The sequence below is a fragment of the Arvicanthis niloticus genome, chromosome 2 (assembly GCF_011762505.2).
Source record: "Arvicanthis niloticus isolate mArvNil1 chromosome 2, mArvNil1.pat.X, whole genome shotgun sequence".
NCBI classification, from domain to species: Eukaryota; Metazoa; Chordata; class Mammalia; order Rodentia; family Muridae; genus Arvicanthis; species Arvicanthis niloticus.
The window spans coordinates 130214145-130239727 of NC_047659.1; the positions used below are offsets into that span (position 1 = coordinate 130214145).

General features: G+C 44.4%; 1 protein-coding gene across 6 annotated transcripts in view; it reads right to left on the reverse strand.

Moving 5' to 3' along the window:
• Positions 1-989: 989 nt before the first annotated feature.
• Chd6 (chromodomain helicase DNA binding protein 6) overlaps positions 990-25583 on the reverse strand; it is a 173988-nt gene continuing 149394 nt past the window's right edge. For 4 of the 6 annotated variants that reach the window (XM_034493983.2, XM_076930163.1, XM_076930164.1 and 1 more), the window contains 10 exons: positions 23957-24017; positions 23147-23363; positions 21537-21745; positions 18981-20552; positions 15822-15973; positions 15237-15443; positions 13755-14207; positions 11123-11314; positions 10135-10254; positions 990-4172 (listed from right to left, as the gene is read on the reverse strand). In XM_034493983.2, coding sequence (XP_034349874.1) covers positions 3285-4172; positions 10135-10254; positions 11123-11314; positions 13755-14207; positions 15237-15443; positions 15822-15973; positions 18981-20552; positions 21537-21745; positions 23147-23363; positions 23957-24017 — 4071 coding nt within the window. In that variant the 3' untranslated portion in view covers positions 990-3284. The remainder of the gene's footprint in view (positions 4173-10134; positions 10255-11122; positions 11315-13754; positions 14208-15236; positions 15444-15821; positions 15974-18980; positions 20553-21536; positions 21746-23146; positions 23364-23956; positions 24018-25583) is intronic. The other 2 variants (XM_076930167.1, XM_076930166.1) reach the window with 2 other exon arrangements.

A 25583-nucleotide genomic window follows, 5' to 3' on the forward strand; every position in this document is an offset into this window, starting at 1 on the left:
TCAGCTCTGCCTCGTAAGACTAACATATTCTAGGCAGCTTATGGCAAATATAAATTCTAGCAATCGTACAGACTAACTCTTGCATGGGGTAGAGGTGTGGGTGTACTTGGCTAATCCTTGTATGAGGGTGCAAAATATACTTTCTAACCCTTGCTTTGGTGTGTGTGTGGGGAGGGTATCTGGGTCAGGCGCTAAGTCAAGGAACAAAACAAAAACTCTACTAGTGAGTTAGCTCTTTATCAAGGAGGGCCCCTGAAGTCTCCTTTAGAGATTTAAAAGGCCATTCATTGATTGTGTGTGTGTATACACATGCGTGTGCATGTGAGAGGACAACTTTCAGGAGTCTCTCCTTTCACAAGGTGGCTTCTGAAGATCAAACTTATACTGTCATGCTTGACAACCATTCACTGATCCTCCATTAGAGATCTTAGGCTGGTGACTGTACTTCCTGCTGTGAGAAATAACAGCAAAGGCTCTGCACCAGACTCTCAGTACCTCGCCCTCTTACAGGCCTAGTGAGGGCTCCCAGATAGCGACTCCACCCTTAAGGGAGGCTGGGCTAGTGTCATGTCCACTCTTTTCCCTCCAGCCTCATTGATCCTCTCATCTAGTTCTGGAGCCGAGGAGCTATGCTTCCCCATGTGCAGAGAAACAAAGTTCTTAAAGAAACCAGGTCTTCTTGTGTCTTCTGGGACACAGCACCCACAGCAGCCTAGCTCCTTTAGAGATTCTAGGTTCTAGTACGACGTGCAGTACGGGTTTAAAAAAGTGTCTTTAGGGAGAACCTTTGGGCTAGTTCTGGAGGGAGGCTATGCTGCCAATTCCTTGCCATGGCACAATTTAATCTGTGTTCTGATAGTAGAGATGGGTCAGGTCATCTCCTAAGAGTGCTATTCAGCAGGAATCGGGCACCCAGAAGGACTGTAGATTCCTGGTATACATAAGACATTCATAAATCTGAATTTTGAACTTCCTTTTTAAATCCAGGATCAAGATCACAGACAATTTATTATGTGAGACATGGGTGAAGAATGACCAAGGGAAGTTACGGCTGTGAGTCACATGGAATTAGATGAAGAGGCTCAAGTTTGCTGAAGAGAGTTTAAATTTGGCTTTTGCTCTCGGAACGTTAAAATAATCATAAGAAGCACTTATGCCTTACAGAGCAAATAATCCACAGTGTCAATTTCATTTTGCAAACAGTATCACAACAGCAGTCAACAGAAGCCTAAACACCCGAGAGTTAACATACAGGTTTGGTAAGATATAACAAGGGGTTGCGCATGCTGGTGGTTCCGTCAGGTCCACACCGAACCCTGTGACCTACTTGGAGGTTTAAGTGGAAGCTAGGAGGGCAGCTCTCCACAGGAAACAACACAGGAGACACAGGGAGAGCGGACTCTGCTGGGTGTCTGTCTAGAATGCTCATTTGCAGTAAGGCTTTCAAGATACAGGAGTTTTTATAGCAGTTGTATTTTAAGGATTTAGGGCAAATACATTTTTTTTCTACTTGATAAAAAGAAAGTTAGTACTTAAAAGGTTCAAAAATATATTGATTGCGTGTTTCTTTTACATAAATAAATTATATTGATTTTTTAGGATTTAACAGCTGAAAACCCTTTCTGCTTCCACTGGAGGCAAAACTGAACAGAATGTTAGTTCAACAGTGAGCAGCATTTCTAAGAAATCTGTTATCAGCATCACAGACCTTCTACGCTACAAAGACATCATTAAATATCATTTATTCAGTTCTTGGATTCTTCTTTCTTATAGATCAGTTATAGATTTTCTAGTTTATATCTATGATTCATAAAACTGGGACTCTCCGTTTTGAAAATACACCTGATTGCTTTTTTTTTTTCTGGTCACAATTTAACAGACTTCTTTGAGATGCTCATTTTAACATTTACATAATTTATAACCCAAATGTATAAAAGACAATGACAAAAATCATCATAAATAAATAATGCAAACTGAAATAGTATGCCAAAGTTTCGGACCTTCTGATAAATTAGCAAAACTGTAACAGAAACAGTAAAAAAACACAGTCAATTGTGATACCAAAGTGAACCTGGTACTTGGGACACCCGCCACCTGTCCAGCCCCTGAGCCTGTGCCCCAAAGAACTAGGCTTAGCTGGTTCAAGTCTCAGCGGGAGCTGTCCACAGAGAAGACCATCAGGAGAGACATGATGAGGTGAGGGGAAAGGGACCGGGAAGCTGAAGAGCCAGCAAGCAGGCTCTTCCCTGCTCAATTCTACAGCACAGTGCTGGGGAGCGAGCGCTGCTGACTTACAGAACCTTGCCTGACTGACAATTTGGAATTTGGGCCCAACTCTAAGATATAGTCCGAGTAGAGAGGAAATGGAGAGGGACAAAACTTCACAGTTGCAATGTAAAAGGTGGTGTGTGTGCTTTGACACGCTACGCTGATGACAGAATTGAGCTGAACGATTACCTTCCTAGGCTCCAAGAGGCCTGGCTCTGGGTGAAAGAACACAAAATGAAATCCAGCAGGTTTCTAAGAGGGGAAACGGTGGCTGCAGTCCTGTGGGTAAGTGCCAGCAGCAACCGTGTACCCAGGCGCTGCAGGAACTCAAGGTGCTCACGTGTCTCAGATTCAGCAGGGATCTAGGTAGGTATGCTGCCTAGCTGGCCTGTATTTCTTCTTCTTGAAGAGGGGGAAACCTTGAAGGGAAAACTTTATTACTATCTGGAAGGTTCTGTTTTAAAGAAGCCATCAGAATATGCATAGTGAACCATTAGTTTATATACTGCAGACTATACTACTCAGTAACCATGATACAACAGGGACACCTCAACTACAAAGCACTGACACCTCCTACCGAGTGCCTTCTGGTTTCCTCGACACGCTCTTCTTCAGTTGCTCACAAAAGAAGGAACTTGCACTCACTATCGTCTTCTTTGGCCCCACAGTGAATCCCTAGACAGCTTTCTTCTGCCATTTTCTTCCTCAGATGAGTGAGACTTGAAAGAGAAGGAGAAGGGGGTATGTCACCAAGCACTGTATCAACTGTGATTGTTGGAATGAACCGGATAAAAGAAAGAATTCTGTGCCTCCTAGACTAGGTAGGTGACACTTATCTAACAAAGTGGCAAGACCCTGCAACTATTAACTTGTTACCATAGTTCTCAGACAGGAAATTGGGTAGGTAATAGTATTGATGAAAACACAGGCTCTTATGAAGGTGAAGTGAGGGAAGTAACAAACCTTTATGGGATAAGAAACTTACAAGTCACAATAATTTCTTAAACGAAAAAGTTCTAATTGGTATCATCATTGGAGTCTTTGAGCCCCTCTTCCCTGGCCTGTGCCACGTGTTCTCTCTCTGGGGACACAGTGGCACTGGACTCGGTGCAGTTCTGATCACTGCCTGGCTCCCTCTCACACGCAGAAGCAGGCTCTGGGGTGGGGTTGTCCCCCTTTGTTTTCTTCTTTTTCCTCTTCTGGGTCTCTAGACCAACTATGTCTGAGTGTCTGCCCTGTTGCATGGCTGGCAGAGTCATGCCCATGCCAGGGGAGAGAAACATGGAAGGGTAAATGAGTCCAGGAGACACTCCTGGGATGAGAAATGGGTTGAAAGCCACAGGACTACTAGTAGTTATTGTGGGTTCAGACTGATCAGAAAATGGACTAGGGCCAGGCTTATCTTCCACCAGAGTGTCTGCTTTTACATCATGGCCACTCAGCTTGTCCTCTGTAGTTTTTTCAGTGGCTGAGGTACCACTTTTTGTGCTTCCGAGAGATGCTGATGCCGTGGTCGTGCAGGTGGTTGCCATGGGTGTGTTGAGGAGTCCGCCAACACCAAACATCTGGGGCACTGTGGCCATGCCTGGCAGCATCATGGGCAGCATGCTCAGGGTGTTTTTAACCTCTTCACCAGTAGGCATGGTGGCAAAACCAGCTGGGAAGCCTACCAGCCCAGTGAGAGGAATGCCTGGAATATTTCTCACATTCTGCAATCCTACCAGGTCCATCCCTGCAATCAGCCCATTCATGAACAGTGGTCCCATTCCAGAAGGAGAGTCCGCTACAATGGCTGGAGCTTTCAGGAGTTCATTCCGAGGTCGCCTCCCCCTCCTGCGGGGGCCTGCATCTCGAAGCACAGGATCAGCTAGGGTGTGACTGAATTTGCTTTCTGGGAGAAACCCCTGAAAAAGGACAAAGAAACATTGGATGCTGAAAGACACCAGATGGCAATTGGGGGCGGCAGCTGTGTCCTGGCATAGCTTATCCCCTGTTCCACACAGGGCTCTAGGACAAGGGAGGTCTCCTGTCCAAAGGCCCAGAGGACTTTGTCTCTTAGAGGCTGAAAGCATTGAGCACCTAGATGCCTGTTCCCATTAAACAGTGCTTCCAGTACCGACTGCGAGAGCGGTTTCCATTGTATGAGAAACTGGCAGAGGTGGGAAGGGGACATCAGCACTTCCGGGGCCTCAGGTCTTGATTCTTAAGGCTACAATCCCTTCACTGAACATTCCAGTCATCTTACAACAAGAAGATGGTACTGAAGCAGCAGCAGAGCAGGGTGTGCTGGTGGGGTTTTAGAGTCAGATGCACTCAGGTTTAAAGGTGGACTGGGCAATAGTATAGCTGATGTGAGGCTCGGGATAGGTTAGCTTTGGTTAAAAAACAGAGAGACAGTGACACTTAAAGTCACTGAAAGCAAAGTGTTAAACATGCTGCCCAGCCCATAGAAGGAGGACTTACCAGGGACATGACATGCTAATGATGTGTGCGCTCCAATATTTTCTGAGTCCCCTGGAAGTTGTGAGTTGAAATGAAAAAGGATGTGTACGCACAGGCTGTAGAAATGAAGCCCCCTGAGCACTGCTGAGCAATGCCACTCAAGTAAATAAGGCTCTAGTTTCCCTTAAGAAAGGTCCTATATTTTTCTTCTTTTTGGAGTTCTCTCTCTGCCCCCAATTTTTAAATTAGTTATTTAAAAATTTGTATTTGTGTGTGTGTATGAATGTGTATTTGTGTGTGTGTTTTTTTGTTTGTTTGTTTGTTTTTCGAGACAGGGTTTCTCTGTGTAGCCCTGGCTGTCCTGGAACTCACTCTGTAGACCAGGCTGGCCTCGAACTCAGAAATCCACCTGCCTCTGCCTCCCAAGTGCTGGGATTAAAGGCGTGTGCTGCCACTGCCCGGCGGGTTTTTTAAGATAGCCTCTCTATATAACTAGAACTCACTCTGTAGACCAGGCTGGCCTTAAACTCAGAGAGATCTGCCTGCCTCTGCCTCGCCAGAGTTGGGATTAAAGGCGCTCTAATTTTTTCATTAACAAAAAGCTCCACAGTCAGCACTTCTGCTCCTAAGACTTGTAAGTCACTTAGCATTAAACCCATGGACCCTTCCCCACCATGCCTCATCAGGATCACAGCACAGACCACAATGAGCACACAGCCTTGATGGGGGTGACAAGTAGGGAAAACACATGTGTGAGAAGGGCGGCAGAGGCTGCAGCAGAGAACATGGTCTGCTTGTGGAGAGGAAGTTACAGAAGCTATTAAAATAACAGCTCCACTTTCTGTAAACAGGTGACATTCCCCCCACCCCCACATAGATAATGACACATGTCTTTCTCTGTTGGTCTGCCTTGCTCCTGCCTCTTGCTCTGCTCGTTTATCAGGTCATACAGATCCACAGGAATAAAATTACCCTCGTGTTGTTGAGCAGCCTCCAACTTTTCTCATACAGGAACGATACAAAGATGATGGCTGTTCTTTCCCATGTACACAAAGGGGAGGCCCTGCTGCCCTGTATCGCCCTCCTGTAGTCCTGTCTCATTCTTTTTACAATGTTCCTTCAGCTCTAGCAAGCGTGAGACCATGATGCTCAGAGTGCTAGTGATGGGTCTTGTGCCATCAAGGCTCAGCAAGGCAGTGTGGTGTAGCCACCTGCCCCTGTGTGGATGAGCCCAGCATCTCTCTGAGCCGATCTGGTGCCTCCTCAGAGTGTGGAGTGAGTGCACAGCAAGGATCTGCAGGGAAGCAGGACTCTCCAGCCGCCTGTCTGAGACCCAGAGGCAGTGTTCTGACTGCACTCCTCAACAGAACAGACAAGGGTAAGAAAGGAGGCCAACTCTTACTAAAAGATACCAAAGAGCCAGAGGAATCCTACTGTTAGGGCCTGGAGCCTTAGAACATGGAGAAGAAGCCATGAAGCTAAGGGTATGTGAGCCCGGAGACTGGACTTTTGAGCAGGTAAGGAATTTACTTATTACCTCCTGAGACTGGTATAGAAATTTACTCACAGCTGTGGTGTCTCCCATTGTCTTCCCTGACTCTATTCTCCCAGAACTATTAAAAAATGTAACACTCAACAGAGCTCTCCTTGCAGGGTAGTCATGGGTGTTGGCAACACTAGTTTCAGGCTTTCAATGAGCTATAAGAACAAGCATGGTAGGCTCCAGGAGAAGCTCATAGGATGCATATTTCCCCGCAGGGAGTAGTCAGTCCTTTAGAAGCTGTTCAGGAATGACTGGTGACAGGCAGAGCAGCAGTAGAAACAGCACGTCAGTAGCCAACCCAAGGGCTCCATCACCTACTCTGAACTCAGTCAATCATATGAGTGTTACGTCACAGAAAACTAACAGTTTAAGCACATATGACTCAAATGTTTGAGTCCCTAGTGAGCTATTTTTGAAGTGCTATACGTGTCCTTCACGTTCCCAAAGAATATTCTAGAAAAAAAAAAAACCAGAGTTATCACGGACAAAAAGCTTTATTATGCCAAGGCTGAGAGGACTTTCCAAAAGGCCTTAGTTTAGTATCACTGATCTAGGAGGAACCTCTTCAACAGTTATACCAGGAGTTCTTTCCTTTCACAACTGAGAGGCAAGGACCACTGTGGGCCGAGGAGGGAAGGGATTGAGCAGGAGCGCCCTCAAGCTCTTTTATAATTACATCATGCCATTTGCTTCGACTGCCAACAGGACCACCCACTGGCAATATGCCAGGATGGTTTCTCCTGGAATGTGCTCAGCAAGGGCTCACTCTGGTTTTGAGGTATTCACTAGAAATAAACTCCTGGCTGCTCATTTCTAGAGAGACAACAAAGCCTGAAGGATGGGAACTAGCTAAAAAAATTATCTTCTCCCACTCTGTCTTAAGCTCACTGACACAAACTACCTTGCTCTGTCTACACCATGACATCCTGGTTCCTTGCTTGTCAATAACCTCCCTTGCTGAGCACAACCGCATCTAAGGCTTCTCTGAGGCTATTCTCTGCTGCCCACCCACAGCAGAGAGCCAGGGGAGGTGCTAGGGAGTCTTCTTCCCTTGTACCACACATGGTCTAGCTCCTCCCATCACTGTCCACTGTGAAGGGCACAGTCCACCTCCAAACTCTTTCTGCTAAGAGGAAAACAGGCCTGGCACTTGATACTTCCTCAGGCTCCAGGCTGTGTAAGAGCCATCCTCTCCCTGCCCTTGCCAACAGTTGCAGATGGAGCGATCATACACACACAGTCCTCTGAGAAATGGAAACTCAATGGGGAATTAGACCGGTCTTCTTTTCTCCTCAGGTCCAGAGAGCAGAATAGCCCAGGTGAAGAGAACGATTTGTGTGCAGTGTAGAAAGCAGTGACAGAGGAAGTCAGGCTTCACCACTTCCTGTGGAGGAGGGCTAGCTACTTCAGCCACCCAGATGCTGCCCACCACAGATAGGTGCCCCTCCCAGCAGCATTGCGACCACACACAGCAGCCAAATCGGGCTTTGGCAGCTCTCCATCCTGGTAATTATACCCTGGGGAGCAAACCTGCTTCCTCTTCCAGAGGAGGCCTAGAGAGAGCACATGGAGAGCAAGAAGAGTGCTGTGTTCAAGCAACAGCAGAGGCATGCCAGACGACTGCATGACATTTTAACCCACTAACAGCCTTATTGATCTATGATGGCATCTGTTCCAACCCTCAAACTTTTGGGTAGAAGCAACAGGACAGTGTCTAAGTCGTTCTTGATGCTGTTACAAAAGCTTATCCAACAAGAACTGGTCAAAAGGAGACCCAGTAACTAAATGTTTAAAAATCCCCAAAGCAAACCAAAACAAAGCCAGGTCTACAAGCATTTTTGGAATCAGTGGTAAAATCTGAGTGTGACTTTGATGGCACATTCTATCAATGCTCACATGTGCAACAGTGGTGGTATCTAGGTAGTTACAGCATATCTGCAGCAAATAAATGAGGATCTCTCTCTACGCTAATTACATGTGTACAGATACAACTTATAAGCAAAGCTAAGTCTCAAGGCCCCTGATGTTAGTTATATGGACCTTACCCAGATAAACCTCAGCATATATAGCTGGACTCTGAGCTCAAACCGAGTTCCTTATGAGTTTTAATCTATTTATAGGAGAGTAAGGGTTTCTGCCTTGGACTTTGTATATTAAAACCCCACCCCCAAAGCTGGGGGCTGAGAGGCCTTTATGGCAATGCGATCATGAAGCCAACTCCTCACGAATGGGTCTGAGCCCTCAGAAGAGATCCCAGAGACCTTATTTGTCATACCCCATGTGAGGACTCAGCAAGATGGTTATGGACACTAGACCCTCACTAGATATTCAATCTTCAACTTCGCAGCCTTGAGAACTATGAAAAATAAGTTTCTGTTGTTTATAAGCTTTTTGGCACACCCACTTGAATCGTCTAGAGCTCCTTTGGGAGCAGAGCTGTGGAGAACCACCACCCACCTACATGTTGGGAAGACTGAGAGGCCCTGATGGTCAGGCAGACAAAAGCTTCCTATTCTTGCCACAGTGTAGAGAAGGAACCTCAGAGGCAGAGAAAGGAGATGCGCCATAGAGATGACGTTGGCTTGGAAGACTAGAAATGGGTTTGCTGGCAAAGGGTCAGTGCTTGTAAAGGCGTAATGAGCATTAATTTCCAGGGAATATGAAGGAAACCGTTGGGCACGTAGAAAGAAACAAGAAGGCCAAATGTATGTCTGTAAACCAACAACTCAGGGATTACAACAGGACAGGAACTGGAAGTCTTTCCCTGACCTTTTTCAAGACACTATATGCTGAGGCACAGGGGAAGACTGGGCAAGTGTAGGTAGGATAGAAACAGAAGCTGTGTCAGCTGGTAACACACAGTCTAAGAACGGCTTTTCCAAGAGCAAGGAAGGAAGAGGTAAGGTAGAGATGATGACCTTTCAAATGTGACAGATTTGAGGGACTGACCAGGCCTGCCTTGAAGTAGTGATAACAGCACATACAAATGAGTGAAGGCAGTTGTCTGTGGAACTGCTGGGTGAGTGACAAAAGTCAGTGACAACTCCTTTCTGCCAAGGAGGTGGTGGGTAGTGTTTGCAGCTGGAATAAGAAATCACAGTGCTGACCCCACCTAGGAAGCTGATGCAGGGAATGCTGTAGCTAGCTGAAGAGCTGAGAAGTGTCCAGGAGAGCTTGCATTTATGGAAAAGCTGGGAAGAGCAAATGCCTCTACAGGAATTTCTAGAAGCTCCTCTCTGGGATGCACTGAGAGATAAAATGTCCAATGATATGCAGTGGACCCACTGGGAAATGTTTCTTAAGGGAAACGTCACTGCCGCCCCCTAGAGGAAAAGTCCCCTATAGGACTTTTCTATTCCAAACTTGCATCCATCTGTAAACTATAATTAACTCAGCTTCGTTAGACTACAAGTATTCTTCGGATGTCTTTGAAGCTGGTTCCAGTCTTATGATTCTATAATAGGAACAGGGCACTGCTTAGAGTCAGCTGTTTTTCATTGCCAGTGCAGAAGCACTAGAGAAAAATGTCTTATTTAAATTAAAAACTTAGGTAAGACATGAAAGTCTCCCTGATGGCATCTATTAAACTGGAAACAGCAGACTGCTGGTCCAGAGCTAAGGGTTTATCCTGTATGGCTGTACAAATAGGTTTAACACACTGTTTAGGGGGTGAAGATGGAAAACATAACCTCAGGAGACACACAGCTGCTCGACAAGGGCTGTGGCACTTACTGTGGTTTAAGCTTTCTGTGCTGGCCTCTCGTCCTCTGGGAAACCGCCATCCAGCTACCCACTGTTCAGCAGGGCTTTCTCTCAAGTGTGCAAGGCATGGCACAATCAAGATGATCCCCTTGCTCCCACACCCAAGGCCCTCTTCCTACCCTCAGTCCTGGCTCCTTGGGGACAGCAGGAACCCTCTCTTCTCCACCTGGAGAGCTGATGTCTAATTTTCCAGGTTCTTTGCAGCGTGGTCTCCTCTGCTTGGGTTTGTCTGAAAAACTCTAGGAGGTTAATGGAGAAAAATGTTACAAAGCATTCTGCCACAGTCCTATATGGTGGAGCTTTTCAGTTGGTTTTGTTCTTTTCTCCCTAGTGGTACTTTACACAGAATTCTACCACCAACCCTCACTTAACCTCTCTCCTTGAGGTATCAGAACTCCCACAGCAGGCTGGAAAACAAGCTGTGTAGGACCTAAGCCCTTGGTTGGGGCCTTGAGCTGACTTATCAGCTTCCCAGGACACCCAACTAGCTGGTTCTGTGGGTCTTGTGTGAGTGTGCAGCTGTGATCTGTGAGCCTGTATGCTCTCTATCTATATATCACATGAGTCAGACGGGGCGGGAGCAAGCATATGAGCAAGTAAGAAAGGAAGTCCCAAGACTGAACACTAGTGCTCAGGAGCTGTCCTACAGGTTCCTCACAGGGAGAACACAGAACAAAGGCATCAGGTGACCTGACTGAGAATCCCAGCAGAGTAACTGTCAACCCAGAGCCCCTACAGAAGTATCAATAAAGTAGCTAGGGAAAATTTTCATCAAGTGGTAGAACTTATACAACCTAAGGATTTCTTTGTGAACTTATGATGCTGTGTGGTCATTTCTGGGGGAGATACTGGGGAAGGGGGTGAATTTAAGTCTGTTCTCATAATTTTTACATGTCTAGTTGTTGGTATGCTCTTGCAATTTTTATTATTGGAGAATTTAGCCAGGATTTAAACATTAAAAACCAAAACAAAAAAAAATATCTTTAATATGATGCTCTCAGCCAACATAGATTTCTTCCAAATAGCTTCTACCTTCTAGTTTCTCTCAATTGTCCCAAGTTAGCAGTGAGCTAACAGTGGTCTGGAGTAACAACAGCCAACACTTACTGCCCCAAAGCCAGGAACATCCAAAGAGTAGTCAGCCTGCTGCCTCAGCCAGTCAAGTAGGCTCTTGCTGGGTACAGCTTTCTCAGCCTGGCTGCTGGATGTTGCTGTTGGCTCAGGAGCTGAGGAAGCAGCTCCTGGCCCTTCAGGGTGTGTGGTGCTCAGGGTAGTCTGCCCTGCATCTTCATGGACTTCCTGGATTAAGAAAAAAATGAGTAATAATGATGGCAAGATGAATTGAGTTCCTAAAACACCCATCTCTACAATGCTCACACTAGTCACATGTCTACGGTAGAGCATGGGGTATGACTTTTCCAGCTGCTCCCACTCCATCTTCACCACTGGGTGCTTGGATTTCAACCCACCCGATCACCAACTCTTCACTGCTCTCATACATGCTAGGTGCTCAACCCTGGACTGCCGACTACCCTGTCTACTCAGCAGGTCTGACCTCTGTCCTAATTTTCATTCCTTTATCATCATTTCTCACTGTCCTAGGCACCTCCTCCTCTGTCCTAGGCACTGCCTTCTCAGATTCTCACATACCAGAAAATTCCATGCTGGGATTTACTCACCTGTTTCTCCTCTGTGGCTTGACTATGTCTCATTCGGCTTAGAATCACCAAACAATCCTACAATAGTGCTAACAGTGCTTGCATCAACAAATTTAAAAATTATCCAGAGAAGAAAAAAAATGTCTATTTTTTTCCCACTAGTCACTCCTTTGGAATACTATGAGTGCCAGAGGGAAATCACTGCTTGGTATTTCTACAGAGCCTTTAACAGTGGGGAGAGCTCACTCTCAGCATGCAGGTAGCTGGGGAGGTGGTTCAGTGAGTACAGAGTTCAGCTTGTACACGCGAAGACCGGAGTACAGTCCCAAGAAACCACCTTCTTCTTCTTCTTCTTCTTTTTTTTTTTTTTAAATGAGGGAAAAAAGCCAGATGGGACAGGAAAGATGGCTCAGTGGTTAAGAGCACTGGGTATTTTTCTAGAACCTACATTGTGTCCTGTAACTATCTGTAACTTCAGTTTCAGGGGATCTGATGTCTTCTTCTGAATTCTGTGGGTCAGGCATGCATGTGGTACACACACACACATACACACGCAACACACACACACACACACACACACACACAAACACACACACACACACACGCAACACACACACACACACACACACACACACACACACACGCGCGCGCAACACTCATATAGATAAAAGAAGAATAAGTAAATCTAAACTCCCTCACCAAAGGTTATAAACAAAACCAAACTCTAGGTGGCTGCACATGCTTGTAATGCCAGAGCTGAGAAGGTGGAAGCTGAGGATCCCTGAGGGTCCCTGAGCCTAAATGGTAAGCTTCAAGGCTAGTGAGAGCTCCATCTCAAAAAACTAAAGTGTGGATGCTACCTGAAGAATGATATCCCACATGCACATGCACACACATTTCTACCTCAGACCAATGAAATCAGAACTGGTAAATCTGAGGGTCACATGGATCCTAGTGACTAAGGTTGGAAGTTCAAGTGAGCCTACAAATTTGAGACTAGCCTGAGCAATACTGAGATACCACCACCCTTGCCCACCTTAAAAAAAAAGGTTAGGATGTAAATTAAATGTCACACTGTTAAAATAAAAACACAAGATGAAACAAACAGTAAAATTAGTCTATAGAACTTGACAGGGAAAAAGATAATGCCGCTTCTACCTCTCACGTTATACACAAAACCTGAGAGGAAGACACAGCCAAATAACACAGGTCTCCAGTGACGGTCTCAGTGTCTAGAGAACAATGCCCTTGGTCTGATTTCCTGCTGTCACTTGGTAGCTGGACAACTGAGGGATGTTTTTAAAAGCTTATTTTAAACTTCAAGTAGTCCTTTTTTTTTTTTTTTTTTTTTTTTTTTTTTTTTTTTTTTTTTAAACAGAGTTGTTGTGAGCCTCTAATTATAAAAAACTCTGAACATAGTACTTGGTCCATAGTAGGCACTTGGTAAATACTGTTATTATTTATTTAAAAGAAAAAAACCTATGAAATATTTTTAGGACTCAAGATTTTAAAAAATACTAAAACTCAAAATACAACATCAGGCACTAAACAAAGTCTAGGAAGCTTGTTCTCACCCTCCTCCATGGTTCATAGATCTCCACTGAGTTTAGAATGCACTGTTGCTGTGTGATCTGCAGGGATCTTCACAACAGCTGTCTTAGATGCTTTAGGACCAGAATGCAGTTTGTTGGTGTGCCCCACATCAGTGCCAGATCAAAGCCAGTATCAACCTTCCACCTCCCACATCTCAACTCCTGGAGAGCCTCATCGTGCCTGAGGAAGGCCGCCTGGCAGCTGGCCTTGCTTATTCAACTGCCAGTGGCTCTTTTTTGAAGCACTGGAGGAGTTGGGTTGCTTCTATTTGAAATAAAACGCTTTGGTTCGTTTTTCTAGGCTGTATGCATTAAGGGCCACCAATGGGCTACTATCATCTATTCTGGAAAAGACGGAGAACATTTCTAATGACGGAAAACAAGAACAACTTAAATTTGTGTAAAAGATCCGTAAATAAAATACTTGATGTCCGAGAAATAAATTTTTCTATATAGAATCGTTTTTACCTGGTAGCCTCATATACTAACCAAGATTCCAGCCTGAAGTGTTTGCTCCTTCAGAAAGATGAGGTCCATCCCTCCTTCAATATGTTTTCGCCTCCCTCTCCGCCTTCTCATGGCAGCATCATCCCGCCTGAGGCTTCCATTGACGATCTGTCCAGTCACTGGGTGGATCAGGCCAGCTTGCAGAATTCCAGACAAGTCCATACCAAGGGCTCCTTGAAGTGAACTGATAGCACCAATTTTAGGGGTGCTGGCATTCACTGGGAAAGGAGATGTGGCTCCTGGAGACCCTTCTGATGAGCAGGAGAGATCTATAGCTGACTCCCCATGCCAGCCATTGAGGACAATGGGGGGACGCCCATGGGTGGCAGAGTATTCTTCGAGGCTCCGAGCTTTGGCATCCCTTTCTACCTCAAACTCATAGGGATGTCTGTGCTTTTGTTCATCTTTTGTAAATACTGGGGCTAAGAAGCTCTCCTGTGAACACACATGGCAAAAAATTTGAATGTAACTTCTGTGGCCAAACACCAGTTCCTTCTCCTGGCCTCATTTCCTCAGGTCTTGTATTATTTCCTGCTGTCTCCTCTGTGACTGCAAGGGTCCTCAAATACTAGTGCTAAACCACCAGATGGCTTATTAAATCTAGAGTCTACTTCGGTGAATCTACACTTTTGAACAGGCTTCCAGATTACACCTGTAGTTACAAGTGTAAGCCCAGAGATTCTCAGCCTCAGCTACATAACAGAATCATTTGGGAAGTTAAAACAAAACAACTCAATATCTAAGATACACCAGAACAAGTAAATCAGAGCCAGCAGTTTTTCAAGGTCTCTGGTGGAGTCTAAAGTGTAGTCAAATCAGATTCAGTGTGTTAATAACTCTTAAATCACTCACCTTCCTTCCATATAAACACCCCCTTCTGCCCCAATTTCATAACTGGTTATCTGACCTTTAAGGGCTTAAAGACACCCATTCTCTCAAGTCACAGTTGCCACGTTTGTTGCTTTTTCTTCCTCTAACTTGCAGCCTAGAATGTATTCTCTGAAGCATCGTTACCTGGACTGTCTCTCTTCTTTCTTTGCTTCCCCTGACAACCTGCAGGTTCTAGTTTAGGAATAAAACTCTGCTTTCACTTCTCTGCACCAAAAAATTTTTTTAAACAATTTTCTTCCATGAGACAGTGTTTCTTTTTGTATAGCTCTGGCTGTCCTGGAAATAAACTTTTTAGACTAGGCTGGCTTCCAACTCATAGAAATCCATCTGACTCCACCTTCTGAGCACTGGGATTAAAGGTGTCCACCATCAAACTACCCAACCCCACTGGCTTATATCAAAACTTTTAATAGTTTTCCAGTCTACAGAATAAGGTCCAGAGTTCTAATTAATACTAACTATCTGACTGAAAAACTAACCCAAAATCCCCAAATACTTGCTAAGTAAATGACTCAACAGAAACATGGGATGCTGCTGCTGTTCTCTGGGAGCCCAGTACAGCCGTAACCTCACCTTCTGGATCTGGGCTGCCAATGCTGCACCATTGCTGAAGCTGTGTTCTGCTGCTTCTGGCTCTGAGAGGCTGCTTCGAGAAGCTACACTGTTGGATAACACTGGCGTGGGCAGTGCACCTGAGGGTTCATACTGGTGGCTGCAGGGCCACTTCCCCTTTAACACCACATGGCAAATATTATCTAGGCGGTTAATTATCACACGATCCTGGGGAGAAGAATAGCAGCACTGAGAAATAAGCTTCAAGTTACCCAAGTCTGCAAAGTCCCTGAGAGCAGGGGCTAAACTTTTCACAAGGAGTTGACCAGAAAGGAGTGTTCAGACACACTACACAACCTATCAACGTTATAGTCTGGGCAATAAAGAATAAATCTTCAGTGCTATGACTAGGGGCAACTTGCCATTTTCCTTTGATTGTTTAATTAGTCTGGTGAATATTATCCCCACCCCCACCTTAGTGTATCACCTTCAGTGTTCAAGCATATACAACTAAGTTTGTCCAGCAGAAGTATTTTTATGAAGTTTAATGCAAAGGAATCAAAGCTGAAAATAGCCTGAGTAGAGGATGCAAGCTCTGGGAGATACCTTTGGCCATTCTGAGAAGGAATAGAGGGTTTTCTCCTGTAGTAGCTGAGCAATGGTGGGAGCCCGTACTTCCTGCACCTCTTCCCCAAGGTCTCCTGCAATGCCTGATGCCGAACTCTTACTCTCTTCCTCAGAGTATTTGCCTGGGTAGTCTGCAAAGATAGGTTAAAAAACAAACAAACAACTAGATAGCTGGGAAATGCTAGTGACGTGAGGGTTCTGGACATGTGAACCTGTCTGCCTCTTCTGTCTTTAATTAGTTCACTCAGTTCTAATTTATTTTAAATTAATTATAAATTGCCATATCTCCTATTTCCAAGAGAACTAAATTAGTTAAACCAGACGCAAATCCTGCTTAGGGCCACTGAGGCATGTTGGCATCTAAGACAGTACTAAACACTATTTTGAAAGTTAAAAAGAGGAATGAAATGTGATAGACCAATAGGATGATATTAAGAAAGGATGCCATCATGAACCTCCCAACAAAGAGCCATAGTAAAAAGTGAGACAAATGAGCCTGGAGACCACAGATTTATATATATATATATGTGTGTGTGTGTGTGTGTGTGCGTGTGTTTGAGATATGATCTCATTATGCAGCCCTGGCTAGCCTGGAACTCCTTGTATAGTTGGCTTTAAAATTAGAGATCTACCCGTCTCTGATTCCCCAGTGGTGGGATTAAATTGTGCCATCATGCTAGGCAAGGTCAAAGTTAATTTGTAAGTGTGCTCTGGACTCTCAAAGACGGTCTAATAAGTAATGACAGAGAGTAAGTAGAGGGCAGTAAAATGTTCACGGTGGGAATTCTGACTTCTTTTCCTCATAAACTGACAAGGAATGTGTGTTACTTCCCACTGTGAAATGAGTCTCCTAGGGAGCCACAGAAGCTCGTTCCTATGAGCAGTCTTGCTAGGACTGGTGGATTTAGGAATAAACAAGACAGCTAGCTAGGGTCTAAGCTCTCAGTGTTCGCGCTGCCTTACAGGGGTGATAGAAAACCATAAACAAACACCCACAGCAAGGTGGCTCACATAAATAATCCCAATATTCCAGAAGGTGAGACAGGAAGACTGGGACTTTGAGGCTAGCCGTGTCTATAGAGTGAGAGTCTGTGTCACCCCCCAAACCCCAGGCTGAAAACATCCAAAGAGAAGAAAACATGATGTGCTGACAGGAAATGAAGGGAACCAGCTGTGCAGGTGAGGAAGCAACTGGGGAAGGGTGGTGCACGCTGAAGAACAAAGACAGCCAGGAGTGGGAAGAGGCGTGACGCCAGGGACAGAGATCACCGGAGCTATCCTGAGTCCAGTAAATTAAGACATAAAACTGGATTTTGCTCTGGAGTCAACTGAAATAGCAGTGAGAGTTATGAAGCAGGGGGATAACCCTTAAGGAACACTAGTAAGCTACTACTCTCTCAGGACTTCTCATCTCCAGAGTGGGCTAACTTGCCTGCACTACCTCTCCCACAGCTCTGTGGGTAGCGCTTCATGTTGTGTACCCGAGTGCCAGCATTTATCCTTAACACAGAGAAGAGACTTCTCTAACTCACATTTACCATGTGCTTATTTATCTGTATTTTTACTACCTCATCTTTTTGGTGATTTATTTATTTACCACGACAGGGTCCAAAAGTGATGTGAGTCTTATAATTTGATACATGGCATGATCTTTGTTGGCTCAGGTTAAAAGGAATCCAGGAGCATGGTCACAGATAGGTCCTCCTGGCCTGGCCTGGCCATAAGTCCACCAAGTCATTTTCAGTTCAGTTTCCAAGTCCTTACTGTAGCTACTATGTACATTTTAACTTGGGTTCAATACCATTAGTTTTTAATCACAATGATAATAACTAAAGGTGGAAGTTTTTAAAAAATGGCAACATGGGTTGTGGAGATAGGTCAGGGGCAGACAACTGTGCAGTTACTATGCAAGCAGGAGGGCCTGTGCTTGGATCTCCAGAAACCACAGAAAAGCTGGGCACGGTGGCCTAACGTCAGTGCTGGGAAATCTGTAGAGACAGGCTGATCCCGGGGGCTCACTGGCTAGCCAGTCTAACTGAAACGTGAGCTCTAGATTCAGTACAAGACATTGTCTCAAAAAATAAAGAGTAATCAACATTTGGCCTTCAAATATGAATGCATATTTGTGTGAGTGCACACACACATAAAGTGCACATACACAAACCAAAAATAAAAATTAAAAACAAGAAGACGCTACAGGACCCTAGACGGTCAAGCTTTTCTCTCCCCCGCTTAATAAAGGCCATTCCTGTCTCTCTCTGGAGTACCACACTCAGGACCAGATAATGGCAAAAACAAACCATCTACTTTGTTCACCATCACACACACTCCTGAACCTAAGGAAATGAGTAAGAACCACGGATACTCACTAGTGTGCACTGTATCACTGTGTGTACGCTCCACAAAGCATAAACAATTTCAGTCATCTACATTTTTTTTTTTGAGGGAGGGTCTCACTGTACTGGCTGGTTTTAAACTCAAGAGATTCACCTACCACTGTCTCCTGAATGCTGAGATTAAAGGTATATGCCACCACACCAGGCTTGAAACTCTTTCTAACCTAAATCCCCATTTAAGATCTCACTATTTGAAAAGATCAAATCTACATTTTCAGTTGTTTGTAACTGTATTTCTATTTGTGTTCAGTTCTAAAAGAAACCTAACACAAATGCCCTGACATAAAGCACAGGGTTTGACGATGACACGAACAACTGCTTACTATGCTCACCTCAACAGGGCCAACTTGACTTGTATTTTTGGAGTTCCTGCAAATTAATGGCACCTGTATTAGTTGCAGGTCTCTTATATCCCAAAGCTGCTCTATTTCAGCTAGCTAGTTCGTCTAGTGTAGGAACAAAGGATTTCCCTGTGCCGGTTTGCATCCTCTGCACATAAGCACACAGTCCCTCTAGGTAATATGGCTGCTGCAGTGCAGGCACTGACTGTCCACAGTTACCCCAGTTCTCTGGGTGACTCAGTTGCACTACTTTGCTGAATTTTCAGATCAAGACCTTGTACCTCTTGGGTTCCCCACATGGTGAGGGTGGGTAGGCCCATTTTAGGGGTTAAAATTATCGATTGTGGCTCCGACAGCATCCCCCTTCCCATCACACGAGTAGATAGCTATGCATACTGTACCGTGACTGTGGCAGGTTCCATCTTTCTCATAATCATCTTTATTCTCAAAATCCATGTCTTCTGGTTTGGGTTCACTTCCCTCAGCAACATACATGGAGAAACTCTTCCCCCCCTCTGAACTTTCTTTCCACGGTTCTTTTAAAAGCTCATGCTTCAGTTTAAATGGCTCTGTTGGAATAATAGCAGGCTCACCTTCCACTGTGGTATTATTGGCTTTGCTTCTGTATAGGTCTGGCTGATAAACCTTGGGTTTCTCTACTTCAGATTCCTCACTCCCCAGGCCATGTGCCCACCTTTCAATGTGTTTGCAGTGGCATTGATTGGCTGAGGGAGGAAAGACCCTCTGTGGTCCAGGAGTCTTGCTTACTACCTCCAGCCTTCCTTTCTTGGCTTCATCTTGGTGGAAGCTGAGGTTCTTTCCCCTTGGAATGTTTGCAGTGGGCTTGGTGAAATCTAAGACCTTTGGCTTTTCTGTGGTGCTTGCTACTACGGCTAAGGTTTCGTCCTCATTTTCTTCTTCTTCCTCATCACTCTGATTCAAAATCAATTTATTTTCTAAACTCTTGTTTTCTAACAAATCAATTAGTTGCTGATCTGATGAGAAGTTTCTTTTGGAGTCATAGACACTAAGGCTGCAGAGATCTACAAACCCACTTTCATGTGCTGTATCTAAGGTAGGGGAAGCTAAGCATTTGGCCTCTAGGTGGCCTATGCTTTCAGGTCTCCGTCCTGTCTCACTGCAGCAGGGCTCCCCTTCTTTTGAGATAGATACCAACAGGTGTTTACCATTTTTAATATTCATCTTAGCTACTCCTGCTTCTAAGCTGCTCATAAGAGAGGAAGCTGAAGTAATTTCTGCCTCAATACCAGGAGGCTGGCAACTCTCATCTCTGCTGGCTGAGATGGTGATAGTATTTTTCCTGGACTGTGTGTTGGTACTTGGGGCCTCCTGAAAAGAACGCGGCTCTTGGCTGAGTCCTGTCTTACCATATATCATGTTCTCCAAAGACTCAGGCAGCAAGCTTTCATCATGGTCAAGAGAAATGACCTCCTGAACTTTGGAAACAAAGTTCTCACATGTTATGTCAGGTAAACCGCCCTCAGGCAGGCAGATATGGTCATCCCTGCTTTCCATTTTTACCAGATTCTCTGGCTCACTTTCAAGAGACTCTGAAGTCCTATTCATTGGGGTATAAGTAAGAGACTCGTATAGTTTAGAATTGCTCTGGTAAAGGCAACAGAGACTTGCAGGTGCCTGGGTGCCAGTTCTTTTGTGTTGGGCATAATTTCTATAGGCATCTAGGAAGGATAGCTGAGGGTCATTCATGATGTAATAGTCAGTGCGATTGAGCCCATGTTTGGCGGTGCCAATGAGCAGGTCACGATCATGTTTTCCACACTCCCACCAGACTGGGAGGTAGAGGCTGGGCCTGCAAAGCTGGAGGCGCTCATGTAGTTGAGGACATGTGAGCACCTGCTCACGGACTTTCCTCAGCAGTTCAATGCGGTACAGAGTCTTTGCTGCCCGCTCCTCAGTGATGGGTTCAACATAGATGCTGGTATCAGGAGAACCTGAAGAGAAAGACACACAGAGCTTTACACAAGGCTGCTGTAAAATAGAAACAATCAACAGTTCCCACTTAAACCAATGCTATGTGCCCTGACAAAACTCCTGACATGTACTCCAGCTTCTAAAATATCCTGATACAATTATTCCTGTCTTAAGAGGCCCAGAAAAGCCACTTTGCTTAAGGTAGCAAAGCAGGGGTCAAATCAAGTCTCATCAATGTGACTCCAGGGTCCAAATTAGCTCCTTAACTTGAATGAACACACTTTAAAACGAAGCCACATTTGGGGGCAAAAGGCTCAATGCTTGTTTCTGGTCTCCTAAAAATGTGGCAACATGGCCCAGAACAGTTTAACCAAACATATGAGGCTAAACGGAGACCAAGAGGAAGCTGTGTTAAATTCCAACCAGGCAGAAACATCAGAAAGGTTGCCTATTGGATCAGGAGGTGTTTAAATGACAGCACTTATTTTATGTGTATGAGCATTTTGAATGTATGTAAGTATATGTACCACTTGGTGCATGCTTGGTGCCATCAGAGGTCTGAAGAGGGTGTCAGATCTCCTGGAACTTGAGTTACAGATGGTTGTGAGCAACCATGCAGATGTTGGGAACTGAACTTAGGTCCCCTGTAAGCACAACAAGTGCCCTTAATTGCTGAACCATTTCTCCAGCTCCTAGATGTTGATCTTAAAAACCAAACTAAACAAACCAAACAACCCCCTATACTTCAGAAAGCATAGTTAATGTTAATCTTGTAATACTTCTATGAGGTTTTAACTAAACTTCAACCTTCACAGAAGTTGCACCTTTTGGGAATTTGGAGATCTGAATTACAAGCTCACAGACCTCCAACAACCTACCCATCGTTATCAGAATTTTTCAGATAGATCCTACTTCTATAGCTCAGCTATAGTACTTCTGCAATTTAAATCTACCATGTTTTTTTTCCCATCTCCCTGTTGACATAGTGACAAGTGTTTTCTCACCATCATCTTTCCACGTGGGAAGGCGACACACATTCCGACACATGGCTACAAAACTGTAAAAATAGTGCTCCAGGCTCTCATCTGACTTCTTGTCCAAGCGAGAAATGACACGGAACTGTGTCCAGTCAAAGGCTTTCTTTTCTTGGTCATATACAACACCAAAGGAAGACACTGTTCTGTAGAAGTCGGCTTGCTCTCTTCTAGTCCACCTGAGAGTTAATCAGAGAAAAGGTGAGCCGTTTTGTACTTTTAGAAACAGGATCTTGTTGTGACCCTGAGATCCAAGCTGGTCTTGAGTTCAAGATCTGCCTGCGTCCTCTTCCTGAGTGCTGGGATTACATGTCTGTATAACTAAGCTTGGCTTATCTTTTATTAAGAAAGCCAACTACTTATTAAAAGTACACACTGTAAGAACCTGTAAAATCCAGAAAGCAGGTGAGCTGGCTTCTGTATTTTACTGCCTATCTTTAAGTCAAACTGGGCAGAGGTGCTTACACCTACTCCCAAAGAGGAAACTACTTCAAATATTCAGCTCCCCCTTCTGGTATTGATATCTCTCTTTGAAAGTCAGGTATGTAGACTACTATCTCTTGGTCATTGATTTTAGGAATTATCTAGTTAAACTTTCACTTGTAGGAGATAAAGGCTAATATTAAAAACACCACCTACTGTATTTTGCCTTTCCCTCATGATGATGCTGAATGCAGATTCTGGGGTCTTATTTCCTGTCTCATTCAACCTCTCCTACTGAGAAGGCAAGTTCTCTGATTCCCGTCTTGCCTTAGTTTCTCCCTATTATGTGGGTGGTGGCCTATGTCAGTCACCTTCTCTGGGACACAAAGATCCTCACCAGGTTAAGATAGTACTTAGAGAATAGGTAAGTTCCTGTCACCAGTCTTGATGATGGTTCTTGGGACTGGTGCTCCACCCCAGCTGGGAACAGAAGTCGTGATGAGGAATCAGTGGGAGAATGAGAAAAAGGAAGGGGATCTGTAACTGCCAGAAACACTTCCAAATTCTGTACTGTCAGAGGGAGTACAGAGAAAAAACTGAATTTCCTATCTTTTAATTTGCTGGATTCTGCCTCAGAAGAAAAATAATCAAAAGACTGAGAACTGCAGCTTTGCTGTGTCCATTCCCAGCCTCACTGACCTTTTAGCTTAATTCTCATATAATCAAGTAACTATGAGTAATATACACTTTCTTTATGGGCTTGGATTTTATATGTATTTACTGATCTCAAAATCTTGATGAACATGAGATTATAGTAGGACAGCTTCAATACACACTATTCCTTTTGTTGTTACAAGAATCAGGAAATTTGAAATGGTATAACATATATCAGTGTGGTGTTTTAAAGCTACATTCCCAGAAACTGGGATCTGACTTCAGGAATAATACAAGTTAGAAAGTCTTACATCTAGGCATTGTGTACAGAGGGTCTTAGATCTATTTGCCTCCCCACTCACCATTGGAGGCTGTGGTTAAGAAATTCTGAAGACAATCTGTCACCTGGGACTAACCCACATACCTCCAGCTACTGGCCTTTCCCTTGTCCCTTTTACCCAGTGACCAGTTAGTTTAACATCCTTTCTTGTCCTGGCTGTTACCTTTTTTGGGCTTCCTTGTTGATGAGGTCCATTTCTGAAGTTCTCCTGAACACCTCCTCCTGAACCCAGTATCCTTGGTTACCTGGGCCTAAGATTTCAGGTCTGCACAGCTCTTTTCGGTTGCAGCGCTGGTACATAGTGACCAGACGCCTTAGTCGAGCAGTGAGGGCAGAGGAAACTGGCCAGGGTGATTTGTCTGGGTCGGAGCCGTCCTGGGCTTCAAACATCAGTAAGGACATTAGTATTTACATACACAAATGTAGTAAGAGGGTCTTTCCTTGTTTGTTTAAATACAAAGAAAACAGGCTTAGTGATTTAAAACAGCTGCTTTAACATCAGTCAGGAGTGAGGCTAGTGGGAAAGGCAACAATTTTGCTTTAAAAACAGCTTTACATTGTGGTCAGTGCTGTTCTTGCTCAAATACACACCTCTTTCTGGAGGGCAGTCACTCTACAGAAAGGAAAGGGCAAAATTCTGTTGCCTTCTTCACAAACAGTCATGGCTTCGATGCAGCTGACCCTTCCGACTACCAAAGCTCCAGTCAAGTTTGAACAGAGAGACAAAACACCCCACACCAGTGAGATTACAGTCCCTTCTTTACTGGTCAGATTCCGTCCTGAAGACAGCACTTGTTTAACTTTTGCATCTGATATTAAGTGGAGGAACTCAGAGACATGTGTCACTCTAGGGAAGCTTAATACAGGTCAACTTACTTTTAAGTCTCCTTAAAGATAGCATTGATTTATATAAACTCCACAGTAACTACAAACTGGGACCTTACTTTTCTTTGCCTGCAGGACACAGTCTCACCTGCCTGGCTGTCATCCTTCTTTTCACCAAAAATGCCATCACTTCCATCACTGGGACTCGCCTAGGGATAAATGAAGCCATTGCATCAGCGAAACTGCAGCCCAGAAGGAACCACTGAGAAAGGCCCTGCTGCAAGGACTACGCATGCACAGAAAAGCCTGCGACGTCATTGGACCCAGGCAGGCCTTATAACCACAGCTCACTTATACAGTTTCTCTCACATGCCCTCCCCCAGAGCTTCTTCCCACAGAGAATCAGGTTAAGGGATGGGAAACTCAATTATGTTTTATAAGCACCATTTCTGTTTTAGCTGTGAATTTAAATATCTGCTTTGCCACCACTACTTGCAATTTAATACTGTCATCTCACAAAGAGTACTTCTGTTTTTCACTATGAAAAAGGGTCAGGCTACCCCGTTCATTATGGAAGTAGACACTATTTTTTATAAAACATGACTGATCCATGGGCCCTGATGGTATAAAAACCTACAAACTTAAAATTAAGATCTGAAGCTCCAAACAAATCTGGAGTAAGAACAGAAGTACAAAATTTGTTCTGTCAGTACATTAATGAAACTGGCCTAACAGATTGCTTCATTAGCTCTATCCTGTCCCAAACTTTACAAATATTCTTTACAAATGATGATTTGGGACTGGGAAAGGAGATGCCCAAGTTAAGAGTGTTCTACTTGTAAGAGGATCTGAAACAGGAAGATTGTGGCAGTGAGTGAAGTGGCCCCTTATCTAGGATATTCACTATTGGTGTTTATTGAAAGCACTTGCTGCCTCCTGGACAGGAGACAGGTGCTCTGACACAGTGGAGGTGGATACACACACACACAACTTTCAATAATTAAAGCTCAAAACATTCTTTTAGGTCCTGAAAGCATGTATGGACCCCAGAAGAGAAAACACTTGAGAGAGTGCAGAGAAATATGTCCATTTTCTGAATATATATTTCTCCTGTATAGAATGGGGGTGAAATGGCTCCTCTGGTTATCCCAACTATCTCTGGAGATAGAACTATCACTATTTGTGTCTTGCAGATCCAGAAAACTGCCCCAGGAGGCTGAGTGAGTCACTCAGGGTCTCAGGCTAAAACATGGGCCTCAAATACAGGTAGTCTGATATGAGGACCAAGTTATTTAAGAAATGGCACCAAGAGAGTTCCAAATAAAATTGGCTTTGGAAGTGAAAAGACGCTTAGGACTGGGGAGCACCAGCTAAGCTGCCTTCTACTGTCCAGAACTGCTTCCTGCTATTTAATAGAGCTGAAACCTAAGGATGATCTATGATGCCATTTTGAAATGGCATGAAAAAGAGACAACCCATCCTACTCTTTAGGCAGCTGAGCAAAACAAAAACCCTACAACATCTTGTCTGTCTGTCTTCCAGCCAAAAAGAGACTTTAGATGTGGCCAGAACATCCGTGAGGTACTTAGAATGATACCATTTTTAAGTATAGATACTGGCAGGGGAAAAATACTCTACAGCATATAAAGTATGGGTGGTAGAGCACACCAGCCTATAAAGCAGAGTGACAAGTTCCCTCTCAAGCCATAATGGCAGCTGACAAGAGCTTGCCCACAGCTACAGGCTCCCAGTATGTTGTGAGGTCAGCACAGTTT